At 41.4% G+C, this 16,009-nt stretch overlaps 1 protein-coding gene across 1 annotated transcript in view; it reads right to left on the bottom strand.

Annotated features, from left to right (window-relative positions):
- sgcz (sarcoglycan zeta) overlaps positions 1-16,009 on the bottom strand; it is a 450,656-nt gene that overhangs the window by 56,018 nt on the left and 378,629 nt on the right. The window contains exons 5-6 of the mRNA XM_023960554.1: positions 7,696-7,818; positions 1,263-1,335 (exon numbers count right to left, since the gene is read on the bottom strand). Of these exons, the coding sequence (XP_023816322.1) occupies positions 1,263-1,335; positions 7,696-7,818 (196 nt within the window). The remainder of the gene's footprint in view (positions 1-1,262; positions 1,336-7,695; positions 7,819-16,009) is intronic.

The raw sequence follows: 16,009 nt of genomic DNA, 5'->3' as shown, positions 1-16,009 counted from the left end.
ATTATACAGAAATTTATAGGGAATGAATTGTTGTGGCAAATACAGAGAATGGATTACAATCAATTATCGCTAAACTACACAATACTTTATATCTAAATTAAGAAAGATAAATGTTTTTTTCCCCCCCAGTTAATTATTTATTTCTAAATAAAACCCAAGAAGCATCAATTATTAGAATCATGAAAGTAAGTTTATGCTAAATTGGTGGTGGCGCACCAACAGTTGCCAGAGTAACAGAGAAAGGCAAGAATGTTAAAAACTTTAAATGTATGGATTCTGAATGTACAATCTCTAGAGTAAGTTGACATGATGAAATGAAGAAAGTTTTAAATCCTGTGTGTTCAAGAGTCCAGATGGAAAGGGAGCAAGGCTTATAGATTTGGAGCAGGTTGAAGCTGTTTTATCATGGTGTGGATGGTGAGAAGAATGCAGAAGACATGATCCAGAAGGAGGAATTAGCTAAGAATGTCGTGAAAGCAAAGAGAGTATCAGATATAGGGTGATGAGTGCAGCTGGAGGTTGAAAGTTTGATTTTGAATGCTGTCTGTGATTCTGTCCCACAGGAAGGATGCGAACTAAAGGAGAAGGAGAGATTCTGGAAGGAGATGAATGAGGTGATCCAGGTTATCCCTGGAAGGGAGAGAGCAATGATTGGGTCAGAATTTTAAAAGACATGTGGATGAGGAAAACCTGAGGTGACACGGAAGTGATGGGTAGGCTGGTGTTCAGGCCAGAAAGGCAGAAGAACAGATGGTGCTGAACTTTGCCAAAATAATGAAAATGGCAGTGCTGAAGACAAATTTCCAGAAACAAAAAGGAGCATAGGGACTACATTTTTGGTCGGTTGATACAGTTTAAGCGCATTTTATGTAGTTTATACACAATTATTATGTAAATCTTGTACAATTGTGCGTGATTTTTGCAAGATGTGTACACAAACTTGTGGCCTTTCAAAACCGTTCCACGTATGTCTAATGGACTTTTCACGCGTGTACCACTAATGTATAACTTTTATGTCATATGGCAATATGTGCAAAATGTACGTATAGTGGCTATGTTCCTGACGTTTTTCTAATAGTGACACCATTTCTTGGCAATTTTTAGTTTGATGTTATGTTCTTATTTTTTAGAAAACAAAAACTACGGGACTGCATGATGACTTGAGTTTCAAAGGTATGGTAAAAACGTAAAGACACGTCCAGTGCGCAGATGTGGAAGAAATTGTACAACTTTATGCTGATTAAATGTTTTTGATTACTTACTTGAGGTCTTGGAAAGGTTTTGCTCTTACATGTGAAGTCTCTACAGAATGACTGAACACCACTCCTTCATTCCCTGCAGGGAGAGAAAACCCAATTAGAGGAAGAAACGAGAACACTGTAATCTCTAGAGGGAGACAGAAAAACCTGGATCATGCAGTATTATTCTGTCCTGGAAGACATTAAAAACGCATAAAACAGAGCTCCTTTGCCTGTCATATAAAACGATTGCGTTACATAACAGCATGTTGTTACAGTCTTAGCACCGCAGAAACAAATGGTATGTTTTTTTGCTCGTGAGACTTATTCATTCATTTTTTTTATTAAAGTGTTTACTTGTCTAAATTAATGTTCCTTTTGATAGAAAAACGCTGACTATAATAAAGTGACGCGTTTAGCCCCCCAAGTTTAGCAGTCATCTCTGCAGCTGTGAACAGATGCTTGGCCTCGTCTCTAACTGAGACTGCAGCGATTGAAATCGCAGCACTGCTACACATTTAATACTGCATGAGGCGATGTTACTCATTGGGAGGGCTGCGCAATAAAGGCTTTTCAAAAACACCAAGTTTTATTCTAGAGGACTCTGAAAATAGTAAAAAAAATGGTGAAAATGGCAGTTAGAGCTGGACTGCAGCCTTCACCCCAGGGGGGTTTCTCATCTGGTGCATCCCATCACATCATGCACATCTATACAAAAGTACAAACATTGGGTGGGTTCTACAGCCTCTCTATGTCCACTTCCAAATTGAATGTGTGTAAAGTGTGTGGGGGTGTCGCTGTGTATTAGTGCCCTAAATCTGATGGTCCGATCATCACACAGTGAGAAAGGGGGTTTCCAAGCCGCTCGGCATTTCACATGCAGATTATTGGTGACTGAAACTTGGTTGATGCCTTGAGGGTCTCTGCTTTCTTTGAAGGGGCCTTCAAACGGGCCTGTCAGTAGGGCTGTCTAGGGTCCAAGTCCATGCTTGGACAGAAGGAGGATGCTTTTAGCTCAGGTTTAGGGTGTGCAGGTTTCCGGTCTGGACCTGGGACCAGCCTGTGCCCTGGATCACCCTTTGGCTCTTTTACTTCGGCTCTGGTGGATGAGGTAGCTCAACACTGAGTGGCTGACATCTGGTTACCCTGGACACAGATGTGTTTGGGTTCCTTGTCTGCTGGAATTTTAGGGGGGCTGGAGGTACACGGGCTGTTGAGCTATCTGATTGGTTTAGTGAGATGACCCCCCACACACACTTTTTCTTTTACATTCAGTGAGATAGTTGTACACTCTAAAAAAGCACACACATGCCCAAATGGAGGCTTCATCACTTCTGCAAGTAATCTTGTATAAAAAAAGAAAAGAAAAGAAAGATGTGAAGAAAGATGTGTGCAAAAGTGTGCTTGTTAGCATGTGCATACCTATGCTAGAAAGCATGTGTATGGTGAGTATTTCTATAGGAATGTGTAGAGATACTAAAATATGTTTTAGTATCTATGTATATATATATATATATATATATGAATTGTTGTTGATGCTGTTTCATTTTTTTCCAGTCATTCTGTCTTCCCATCTTGCTCCTCCCTTTCCCTGATGTCCTCAATCTACCCCACCCTCCCATTTTTCTTTTTCTCTCTTCTGAACAGCATTGAGCACAGAAAAAACAAAAACTCAGTTTAAAGGAGAGTAAAAAGTTTATTTTTTCCAAACATTCCTAAGGGGTGTACAAGGTTTTGAGAGAGGGACTCTGGAAATTGTTGATGTCTTAGTTATTCTACGTCATTACTATTTCTTATATGCAGTTTGCATGAATCCCTCAATACTGAAGAGATCTGTCAGAAAACGTTTTAGTGTACATTTAGAATACTTATAATGACAGCAACACGATGAATTTCCACTAAATGTCAATCATCATACATGAAAAAGTGAATTCCCAAACACAAGCAGCATAGCATGACTGAGGAAGACCATGGAGTATTAGCTGTGTTCACACCAGTGATTTGTTTTACTGATCACGCTTTCTTTTCTAACCTCAATCACACAGCAAAAGACAAGAACAATCACCTCCAAACCTTCACCTGCTCACCTCCATTTCTCTAGAGTGCCTGTAATGGACAAATCTCCCAAATTGCCTCAAGCACAACGTAAGCACGGTTTTGTGTGTCTCCATAGGTTCACCTTGAAGTTGAATTTGTTGAGTTGTTATAAATTCATGCTGGGTACATCACTGAACCACAACAGAGCTGGAAACGTGTAAAAATAACATTTAATAAAGAATAGGGATGCCCTGGAACCCACCAGGTAGGGAAGAGTGGGGTAGGTTTTGCCAAGGGGCAAGTAGTGCCACCCCTCTTATTTGAAAAAAAAAAAAACAGAAGAAGAATGAGATTTGACTACACAATTTCACTCATCCTCCAAAGAATGGAGACAGAGAGATAAGCACATTTTGGTTAAAAAAAAAAGTTTTTTTGCCCTCCAAAATAAAATTTCTATGAGCAAGGTTTTTTGATTGCTATGTTTGAACAATTATAAATCACTTTGAAAACATTTCACACGTTTTAGTGTTTTAGGAAGATACATCACAGTAGCATGATGCTAACTTCAAACAGCGGGAGGGTGCTTTATTTTTTTCCAAAATGGTGGGCTTTGGGTAAGTTGTGCCTGTTGCGTCTTGCTGCTGCTTTGCTGCATCCCCCGTCATTCTGCTCACCTGGCAGGTGTGGCCAATGATCTTGATCAGCACCTGCCAGGTATTTAAATGAGAGGAGGATTCAACCAGGGGAGGCATGCAGAGAGAGCAGAGCAGGAGGCCGAGGAGCAGGAGGCCGAGGAGCAGGAGGCCGAGGAGCAGGAGGCCGAGGAGCAGGAGGCCGAGGAGCAGGAGGCCGAGGAGCAGGAGGCCGAGGAGCAGTTGTGGTTTGAGTTGGAGCTGTGCTGGTTGGTTTGTTTTTCTTTTTAGCCCCTCTTGGTCCTCAGCAGTCTTGTACTGTTGGGTTTTGTTATTTTAGTTTGGGGTTGGACCTCAGTAATCTTTATTTGCAGGCTTTGTTTGTTTTTCATTAGATTTTATCAGGCAGCCTTAGCAGAGAGCTGCTGACTCCGACGGTCAACGTGGCCGGGCCAGCTTTCTCCCTGACTTATTTCATGTTTGGCCAAGGTTCCAATCCCTTTTGTTGGAACCAGCAAAGTAATTCTTTTCTTTTGCTTTACAGGACACAGGTTCTTTCTCCCAATAAACTGTTCCTCAACTTCTTGGTGTCCAGTTTTCATATGCCCCCTTTGTCATTTTCTCCGTAGACTGTGACAGGTTTGCCTGTTGGGGTCGTAACGGTGCCACTAGAGTGTCAACGGAAATGAAATCGGTGCCAAGTTTCTGAAGAGACCTTTTGAGAGGTCTGTTAAAGGAAAGCCCATTTTCATTTTTGGAAAACATGATGAAGATATGCTCTAAAAGCTACCTTTACCACACAAACATGGTGCCACAGCTGGCAGCATAAGATGAATCTGAAGAGATTCAGATCCAGATTTATTGCAAATGTTCTATTTTGTTCTTAGTATATGTTCATATGGCCATTGTTAAAGTAATTTAGCCTTTGACGTAAATTGTCTTCAATTAGACCACGTACAGCAGTTATACATTCATAGAGGAACAAAGTCATATTTTCCTGCAGCATTACAAAAAAATGTGGTATATTTTTTAAACTCTAAACAAAGCAATTAAATACATGACATACACATTTGTGAGATTTAGATCTGTTGTAAGTATCAATGGCACCATTTACCCCAGTGTATTTTCTCTAATGGCACAACTTACCCCATGCTGGGGGCAGTTGTGCCCCCAGCATGGGGTAAGCTATATCTCTTTTTTGCTAAAGCTATATCTCTTCTCAGTAATGGAGGAAAATAACGAATTAAAGTTCAAATTTTGCTAATCATTACAATCACTGGACTACAGAAACGCTCATCACTTTGTCACTCAGGTTTTGTAGGCTCTTTCATGTTAAATGAAATGGAGATTAAGGCTTTACAAAAGTAAAGCCATCCCCTCAATGCTGCAGTCACATTGCTTTCCAAACTGGCTCAAAGATGAGGCGAAAAGAGATGCTGCAAGGAGTCTTCTCATCCCTCCATGGGGATAAGGAGTAGAAGATGAGAGCAGAGCAGAGACCTACCCCAGTCGCAAATGAAACAACTCTAAAATCGTGTCAGTTGCGAAAGAAACGACTCTAAAGTCGGTTAGCAATGACTTAGCACTCAATGCGTTTCACGCTGGGGGGGTTATGGTCCGGGACAGCAGCACAGAACTTTGCACAAGGGGCAGACATGGAGAAAGGTGCAACTCTTTGTAATGGAGTACCTACAGTCAGCTATAAGGAACATGGAGGCATTTAATAGTTCCTTGTGTTTTCAAAAGAGAGGCTTCATTTCAGATTCGATATGAAGAAGGTATAACCCGTTTTTATCACATCTCACTTTGAGCAGTGGCATAGACCATGTGGTGTAAATACTTTTTGTGATTTTTTTTTTTTTCACACTGTCTAAATTCTAACAAAACCGTGTTATGTCTTGAACTAGGTTCATACTTTGCATTTAAAATTAAGTTAAATGAAAGACTAGGATATTGTTTGGGTTTTTTTTCCCTTGAAAACTTGTATATGAGAGGAAAAAAAAGAGTAATGAGTAGGGAATTACTTTTTCAAATACGTAATTAGTAAAGTAATTTAATTTCAATTTTAAACAAGTAACTAAGTACAGTGATCAATTAACTTTTGTAAGTATTTTACCCAACACTGTCTGTTTATGACTTTTTAATGGGGGAGTTTTTATGACCTTTTCTTTTTTGGAATGTTTTCATCTTGATAGGTTATCACATTTTAACGATTGTTCAAGGGATTATCAAGTTTAAAAAAAGGTTCGTACAAAAATATGACTGGGCTTTCTCATTAGAGAATTTTCTTTTTAAGCTTTTGGTTCTTCAAAAAAGAAAATGATGGCAGTGGAGTGGATTGCTTAAGCCATGGTGTTTGACTTCTGATAAGAGTCTGGGACTCTGCGCGTTGCTGCCATTGGGACTGTGGTTTTTATGTGAAGTAACCTCATTTTCAATCAGCCCTTTACTTGCAGGACTGGGATTTTGCCCTCGAGGGGTCTATAAAACACAAACCTGACATCTGACAAATCATTGAATGATACATTTTTATTTTCAGCTGCCTTTCATGCATTGTGGGCTTTGATATTTATTGTTTTGTCTTTGTTTTGTTTTATCTTCTTTTTTTTAACATATATTAAAACATAATTTATTTCTGCCTTCATTAACCGGTTTTTGCTTGTCTTTTTTTAAAGAATGTTATTGCTGTAGTGCTTTAAGTTTTAATTTAACTGTAAAATAGCCTTCATTGTAAAGTACTTTGGTCATTCTTTAAAATTTAAATGTTTTTTTACCTTAATTTTCGGAAACCAAGATAAATGGTGTATGTTGTTACATTTTCATTCACATTCTTTTCTTTTTATCTGTTCACTGCAAGACCTTCCAGACAATGACAGAGAAAGACGAATCTATGGATTTTAGAAGAAAACTCCATATTCCATCACAATACTGTATGTGAAGATCACCGTTTGTCTGGTAATGTGAAAGATTAATGGAAACTGCAAACTTCTGCAGAGAAATTATAAGCAGATGAAAAAAGAACCCAGCTGAGACCCACTGCTTTTATTTTATCGATGTAAAACAAATGAGAATTCAACAAAAACTGGATTGGCCTTCTGTTTGTTGGCTTAAAATGTGAAATTAAACAGTTTGCATAAACACAAACAAAGAGGAAAAAGAGATAAAAGAAAGACAATGTATGTAAGGGATAATGGCAGACGAAGTGTGCATTATCAGAAATTAACGCACACCGTGGATGCCTAACCGGTCCGACGAGAAGCAGAGGATGGTTGCTTCCGCTAACACCATGGTCACTTACAAAATAAATAAATATTCAATCAGTTTTTAGTACTTTACTCTTGTTATGGTTTAGCTTTTTTCACCAAAAGTGGAATATTTGTTACGTGGTGAGGCACGTTGTCACGGTAACAAGTCTATGCGCTGCTTAGCCGGCTAAGCAGGAACCGACCTAGACTGCGGGCGGCAAAGGAAAGTGATATAAATGCTGATAGGTTAAATAACGCATCAGTTCAGAGAGAAAGTTCACCTCTTACTGCCTGTTTTTGTCCACATGATGAAGCAAAAGTTTGTTTTAAAGAAGCCAGCGCAGTGATATTTAAACTATGTGATTGGAACTTATTTTTTAGGTATTCATTGTCACTGTGGAATATCACTCTTCAATCCACACCCAGCAGCCAATCAGAATCGGGAATTCACCTGGACAGTGGTATGAACATGGATATAGAAGCATTAGTCCTTGTTTTTCCTGCTTCCTGTCAGAAAACAGACGGGTGTTTGTGAGAACGTACCTGTGACTTTAAGCCTCTCAGTGCCAATGCTGACCTCTTCTTCATCCGCAGAGAAGAGAACTCTTTCACCATCACTGCTCCTCACCTCAAACCTCTGACACTGAGCTTCCAACATGTCTGCACCTGAAATGACAGGAGGGGAGGAGGGGGGTCAGGAGTGAATAGGAAAACAAAGTGCTCATAAAAGAAACCACAGGGAAGGTTTGTTTTTGTCCCAAATCTCTCACACATTACACCCTCTCTCACACACAGCCATTAGCGCACCAAGGTTTGGCTTGACTTGAACTCAGAGGAACAGCATCTCTGAGCACAAGACACAACACCAATTCTATGCTGCATCCTGCAAAATAGTGTTGTAGAAAAATAGAGCTGTTAGTTGGCAGTAGGTCAAGGGCCATCTGTTAGGACATGTGACCAGCCTGAACATGTGAAAATTTAATTTCCCACCTCATGCGTTTTTTAGTTTGGGGTTATGTAAACACAAAGAATTGCACACTAAAGAAAACCTTTGAAAAACGTACTCCTAATCAAGCCAAATCTACTCTAAAACTTTAAAGAATGGCTGCGCAGTGGTGTAGGGGTTAGTGCGCTTGCCTCGTAGCCTGCCTTTACCCAAAACTAGCTAACTTGGCTCCAGCAGCCATGTGACCCCAGAGGGGATTCAGGGTTCAGTGGGTTCTGTAGATGAATGGATTTTAAAGTCCCACTCCAGCTATACCTTTTTCTTTTGTAAAACCTGATTGCGAGGGGTTAAATAAAGAATCAGTTAAGAGAGAAAGTTCGCTTCTTATTACTTGTTTCTTCAAGCTTTTTCTTTTGCTCTGGACAAACAATGTCAGCTACTTTCAGCATACATTCTTTTTACAAACTCCCCGTCACTTACGGCTTGCTACGCCAGTTCCAAAGCCAGCATGTAGCTAGCTTCTGTCACAGCTTCAATGGATTTAGCCATTTTTGTAAACATCTGGTGTGCAGCATTGCCTCGTTGTAGTTGCTGGAGCTTATTGTTGAGCGTTTTTTGTAGTTTTTAGGATTCGTAACATAGTGACGATTTATATTGATTATATTATTTGAGCATTGCATGTTTACAAATCAGGCACATGACTTTATCCAGCCTTTGAGGTACGACAAAGTAAGCATTAGTCCACTTAGTTTGAAAGTGCCTTTTCTCTTCACCAACACAACGTTTTTCTTCAAAGGAACCTGCTCTGGCTGTCTTTTATTGACGGCCAAAAAAAAAATATTCCAAAAAATCTTTTTGTGAGCGAACCACAGACAAGCTGCAGAGCCCGGCTCTAGGATGACGTCATGAAATGGGCAGCACCCACGAAGAGCGAAAGCCGGTGCCTCAGAGATCAAGTCGACTAATGTCCGAGTAGGTAAAGAACTCAGGAAAGTAACTAATATTTAATTTGAAAAAATTGTTCTTTTGTGTGCGAAAGGGAATATAATATCATATACAAGGATATTGTTTACTATCCTTTGTATATGTTTATGTTTATGCAGGGGCGACAGTGGCTCAGGTGGTTGAGCGGGTCGTCCAATGATCAAAGGGTTGGCGGTTCGATCCCCGCTCCCACCAGCCAAAATGTCGTTGTGTCCTTGGGCAAGACACTTCACCCTCCTTGCCTCCAGTGTGGCTCCACTGGTGTGTGAATGTGCATGTATGATCCCGGTGATGGTCAGAGGGGCCGTAGGCGCGAAATGGCAGCCACGCCTCTGTCAGTCCGCCCCAGGGCAGCTGTGGCTACAACTGTAGCTACCATCACCAAGTATGAATGAGGAGTGAATGAATAATGGACACAATGTAAGCGCTTTGGGTGTCTTGAAAAGCGCAGATAAATCCAATCCATTATTATTATTATTATTATAAAAGGCTTAAGAATACATGTTATAGGCCCTTTAATGGCACACTGAGTCAACATGATTAAAAAAAAAAAATACAACCTAATGATCTTTTGATAAACGATTGTGAAAGATAGCATGGAATGTGAAATAAAGTTTAAAAATATATATATAGCACACACACAATATAAAAAAATAAAATAAAAAAAAACGCCCCTCTCACCCTCCGCGGGTGGTTTCTCCTCCAAGCTCGGGTCCTCTACCAGAGGCCTGGGAGCTTGAGGGTCCTACGCAGTATCTTAGCTGTTCCTAGCACTGCGCTTTTCTGGACTGAGAGGTCTGAGGTCTTTCCAGGTATCTGTTGTAGCCACTCCTCCAGCTTGGGGGTTACTGCCCCAAGTGCTCCAATTACCACAGGCACCACTGTCACCTTCACTTTCCAGGCTTTCTCCAGTTCTTCTCTGAGTCCCTGGTATTTCTCCAGTTTCTCATGTTCCTTCTTCCTGATGTTTCCATCACTTGGCACTGCCACATCCACCACAACGGCTTTCCTCTGTTCTTTATCCACCACTACAATGTCTGGTTGGTTCGCCATTACCATCCTATCAGTCTGGACCTGGAAGTCCCACAGGATCTTTGCCCTCCCATTCTCTACAACCTTCGGAGGTGTTTCCCATTTTGACCTTGGGGTTTCCAGTTCATATTCTGCACACATGTTCCTGTATATTATTCCAGCCACTTGATTGTGGCGCTCCATGTATGCTTTCCCTGCCAGCATCTTACACCCTGCAGTTATGTGCTGGATTGTTTCAGGCGCTTCTTTGCACAGCCTACACCTTGGGTCTTGTCTGGTGTGGTAGATCTGAGCCTCTATTGCTCTGGTGCTCAGGGCTTGTTCCTGGGCTGCCAGGATGAGCGCTTCGGTGCTGTCCTGTAGGCCAGCCCTTTCTAGCCATTGGTAGGACTTCTTGATATCAGCCACTTCAGTTATGGTCCGGTGGTACATCCCATGCAGGGGTTTGTCCTCCCATGAGGATCTGTCCTCCAGCACTGTGTCCTCTGCTCTCCATTGCCTGAGACATTCACTGAGCACACTGTCAGTTGGGGCCTTGAGCTTGATGTATTCATGGATCTTGGATGTTTCATCCTGGATAGTGGCTTCTACGCTTACTAGTCCTCGTCCTCCTTCCTTGCGGCTAGCATACAGTCTCAGGGTGCTGGATTTGGGATGGAACCCTCCATGCATGGTGAGGAGCTTTCGTGTTTTAACATCCGTGGTCTGTATTTCTTCCTTTGGCCATCTTATTATTCCTGCAGGGTATCTGATAACGGGCAGTGCGTAGCTGTTTATTGCCCGGGTCTTATTTTTGCCATTGAGCTGGCTTCTCAGGACTTGCCTTACTCGTTGGAGGTAATTAGCCGTTGCAGCTTTCCTTGTTGCCTGCTCCAGGTTGCCATTTGCCTGCGGGATTCCAAGGTACTTGTAACTGTCCTTGATGTCTGCTATTGTTCCTTCTGGGAGTGAGACCCCTCCTGTGTGGACTACCTTGCTTCTCTTTGTCACCATCCGGCTGCATTTCTCGAGCCCGAATGACATCCCAATGTCAGTACTGTAGATCCTGGTGGTGTGGATCAGGGAGTCAATGTCACACTCGCTCTTAGCATATAGCTTGATGTCATCCATGTAGAGGAGGTAACTGATGTTGGCCCCATTTCTAAGTCGGTATCCATAGCCAGTCTTGGTGATTATTTGACTGAGGGGGTTGAGACCTATGCAGAACAGCAGTGGGGACAGAGCATCACCTTGGTATATCCCACATTTGATGGACACTTGTGCAAGTGGCTTCCCATTGGCTTCAAGGGTGGTTTTCCACAGCTTCATTGAGTTTCCTATGAAGGCTCTTAGAGTCCTGTTGATGTTGTACAGCTCCAAGCATTCAGTAATCCATGTGTGTGGCATTGAGTCATAGGCTTTCTTGTAATCAATCCAGGCTGTGCGCAGGTTGGTGTGTCGTGACTTGCAGTCTTGAGCGACTGTTTTGTCGACCAGGAGTTGGTGTTTGGCTCTTCTGGAGTCTCTACCAATGCCCTTCTGTGTGTTACTCATGAATTGATCCATGTGCCTATTTATCTTTGTTGCAATGATGCCTGACATGAGCTTCCATGTTGTGGACAGACAGGTTATTGGCCGGTAGTTGGATGGGACTGCACCCTTTGAGGGATCCTTCTGGATCAGGATCGTTCGCCCTTCCGTTAGCCATTCGGGGTGAGTCCCATCCCTTAGCAGCTGGTTCATTTGTGCTGACAGGCGCTCGTGGAGTGCGGTAAGCTTCTTTAGCCAGTAGGCATGTATCATGTCAGGGCCCGGTGCTGTCCAGTTCTTCATACCTGAGACTCTTTCTTGGATGTCTGCCACTGTGATGGTTACTGGATGGATATATATATATATATATATATATATATATATATATATATATATATGGCCCCTCTCACCCTCTGCGGGTGGTTTCTCCTCCAAGCTCGGGTCTTCTACCAGAGGCCTGGGAGCTTGAGGGTCCTGCGCAGTCTCTTAGCTGTTCCTAGCACTGCGCTTTTCTGGACAGGTAGGTCTGAGGTCTTTCCAGGTATCTGTTGTAGCCACTCTTCCAGCTTGGGGGTTACTGCCCCGAGTGCTTCAATTACCACAGGCACCACTGTCATCTTCCCTTTCCAGGCTTTCTCCAGTTCCTCCCTGGTATTTCTCCAGTTTCTCATGTTCATTTTTCCTGATGTTCCCATCGCTTGGCACAGCCACATCCACCACAACGGCTTTCCTCTGTTCTTTGTCCACCACTACAATACACTGCAATATATATACACTGATCAAAAATATAAACGCAACACTTTTGTTATTGCTCCCATTTTTATGGTATGAACTCAAAGATGTGAAACATTTTCCACATACACAAAATAACCAGTTCTCTGAAATATTGTTCACAAATCTGTCTAAATCTGTGATATTGAGAACTTCTCCTTTGCCAAGACAATCCATCCCACCTCACAGGTGTGCCATATCAAGATGCTGATTAGACAGCATGATTATTGAACAGGTGTGCCTTAGACTGGCCACAAGAAAAGGCCACTCTGAAATCTTCAGTTGTATCACACAGCACAATGCCATAGATGTCGCAAGTTTTGAGGGAGCATGCAATTGGCATGCTGATAGCAGGAATGTCCACCAGAGCTGGTGATAGGGAATTGAATGTCCATTGCTCCACCATAAGCCGTCTCCTAAGGCGTTTCCGAGAATTTGGCAGCACATCCAACCGGCCTCACAACCGCAGACCACGTGTAACCACACCAGCCCCAGACCTCCACATCCAGCATGTCCACCTCCAAGATCGTCTGAGACCAGCCACTCGGACAGCTGCTGAAACAATCGGTTTGCATAACCACAGAATTTCTGCACAAACTGTCAGAAACCGTCTCAGAGCAACCTCATTTGCATGCTCGTCATCCTCATCAAGGTCTCGACCTCACTTCAGTTCGTCGTCGTGACCGACTTGAGTGGGCGAATGCTCACATGCGATGGCGTCTGGCACGTTGGAGAGGTGCTCTCTTCACGGATGAATCCCGGTTGACACTGTTCAGGGCAGATGGCAGACAGCGTGTGTGGCGTCATGTGGGTGAGCGGTTTTCTAGGTCAATGTTGTGAATCTAGTAGCCCGTGATCCTGGGGCCCATTGTTGTGCCGTACATCCAACAACATCACCTCATGTTGCAGCATGATAATGCACGGCCCTATGTTGCAAGGATCTGTACACAATTCTTGGAAGCTGAAAACATCCCAGTTCTTGAATGGCCAGCATACTCACCGGACATGTCACCCATTGAGCATGTTTGGAATGCTCTGGATCAGCGCATACAGCAGCGTGTTCCAGTTCCTGCCAATATCCAGCAACTTCGCACAGCCATTGAAGAAAAGTGGACCAACATTCCACAGGCCACAATAGACAACCTGATCAACTCTATGTGAAGGAGATGTGTCGCACTTCATGAGGCAAATGATACTGACTGGTTGTCTGAGTCCCCTGACCCCCTCAATAAAACAAAACTGAAGATTTCAGAGTGGCCTTTTCTTGTGGCCAGTCTAAGGCACACCTGTGCAATAATCATGCTGTTTAATCGGCATCTTGATATGGCACACCTGTGAGGTGGAATGGATTGTCTTGGCAAAGGAGAAGTGCTCACTATCACAGATTTGTGAAGAATATTTCAGAGAACTGGTTATTTTGTGTATGCGGAAAATGTTTCACATCTTTGAGTTCATACCATAAAAAATGGGAGCAATAACAAAAGTGTTGCTTTTATATTTTTGGTCAGTGGATATATATATATATATATATATATATATATATATATATATATATATATATATATATATATATATATATATATATATATATGATTCAGATATATAAGATTCCTAGGACCAAAAGGTTCAGTTATCCTATTTCACACCGAATATAAATGCTTTTATGCACAGTGAAAATAAAACAAGATGTGAACAATCAAACTTGCTGAAAACTTGTTCAAGTGGCGACACGATTTTTAGCTATACTATTAAAGCTTTTATTTATAGCACACCAGGTGCAGACTTACGCATCCAAACTTTGTAGAAAGTAGTGACAGTGTGTATGTACTTGACTTAGAAATGTATCTATTTTTTGGTCATATTTTATCTAATATATAACAAAAGTTTTTTCTTCTTTTAAAACCTTTTTTGCAACAGTGAGTTAATTTGTGTTTTCAAGTGGATGAAGTGCCCTTAAAGGTAGTTTTCTGTACCTGCCTGCTCACTCTAACTAATCAATTTGAGCTGGACAGACTATGGACAAGACCAACAATCACAGTGAGAATTGAAATTCAGTCAGGACGACCTGACTAAAGAATATTCATCGATTGTCCACTCTGAATCTGTTGACCCATTTTTCATTGAGTTTTATTTATTTTGACATTTGAGTGGCTTTTACAACCATCAAATGACAACTACGATCAGAGTTTTTGACTAATATTTCCCTAAAAGCTTGAATGGAAGAAACCAGCCTTTAGGAATCAGCCAAAAGAAAGACTTTTTGTTTTTTGTTTTACAAAGATGCTTTTTTTTCAGTCAGCAATAGTATTCTTGAAATTTCTGAATGAATATGCTTGCCAAGGTTTTGAGCCAGAAAGTTTACAGCTTAATATATATAGCAACTACTAAAAACACCAGGATTTGGATTCCACATCCAAATCTGTTGCCGCCCCTAAGAGTCACAGCTTTAAACTCAGCCTAAGCATTAATGTCTAAATCAGGGGTGCTCATTATGTCGATCGTGATCGACTGGTCGATCTTCAAGAACATGAGGGTAGATCGCAGGTCAGCAAAGATAAATAACCAAAAAAAAAGTACTTCTAAAAAATCCACCAGCCAATCAAAATCCTCACTGAGAAGTACGGGACATGATTGACATGCAGAACGGCCAATCGGGCATCTTCTGAAACATACATCACTGCACATGCGTGTTTAAATTCACTGAGCGCAAATTCTGTCATCAGAAAGTCGCTTTCTGTCCAGCGACAGGTCAAGTCCCCGGCAGAAGACCGCTCCGGACAACCGGAGTGTTTATTGAAGCCGCCTCGCGTGTGTCCTCCTGCTATCGCCTCTGCATTTTCCCCCGATAAATATGAGTTATGAGTTCATTAAGGAAGCGTTATGTGTGTGTGTGTATATATATATATATATATATATATATATATATATATATATACGCACACAGGTAGATCTTCAAGACATTGTCGACTCAAAAGTAGTTTACATGCCAAAAAAGTTTGAGCACCCCTGGTCTAAATAATAACATAATAACTAAAATAAAAATAATTACTATTAGAACTAAGAAAAGAGACAAACGGAACATTGAGTCAGCAAAAAAGGAGTTGAGATACCAGAGACTTGCAAAATGTTTGCACGTATATGTTAAAAAAAGTAAAAGCAACAGCATTATGGGGTAATGAATCTGTCAAAAAGAAACCTATTTTTTAAGACAAAGTATTAATTTGTGCACAACTTTGCAAAAAAATATGAATACCATGTTTAGTCTCATGTGAAACATGTCTGTTTTGTTTTTAATACGAAAGGTTGTTGTTTAAATTGTGCATGCGTATTGAAGTTTCTTCATTAAACTTAAATAAAATAGAAGTTTTTAGAGTCTTATTGATCCCGTAACAGGGAAATTATCTTGTTACGATAGCTCTGTCAAAAGTGATATGTAACAGAGAATAATACAGCGATCCCCGGCCGCATTTTGTCGGTGCACCACCGGATCGTTTCAGACCCAGAGGTGGTCAAAAAAAGTCCAAAAAGGAAATGCACTCATTAGGCGTTCAAAAAAAAGGTGCATGTTTGTCAAAATTGGTTGATATTAAGAGGATACTGATTAAAAAACAGCTA

The sequence above is a fragment of the Oryzias latipes genome, chromosome 1 (assembly GCF_002234675.1).
Source record: "Oryzias latipes chromosome 1, ASM223467v1".
NCBI classification, from domain to species: Eukaryota; Metazoa; Chordata; class Actinopteri; order Beloniformes; family Adrianichthyidae; genus Oryzias; species Oryzias latipes.
This window is presented reverse-complemented; position numbering and strand designations above follow the sequence as displayed.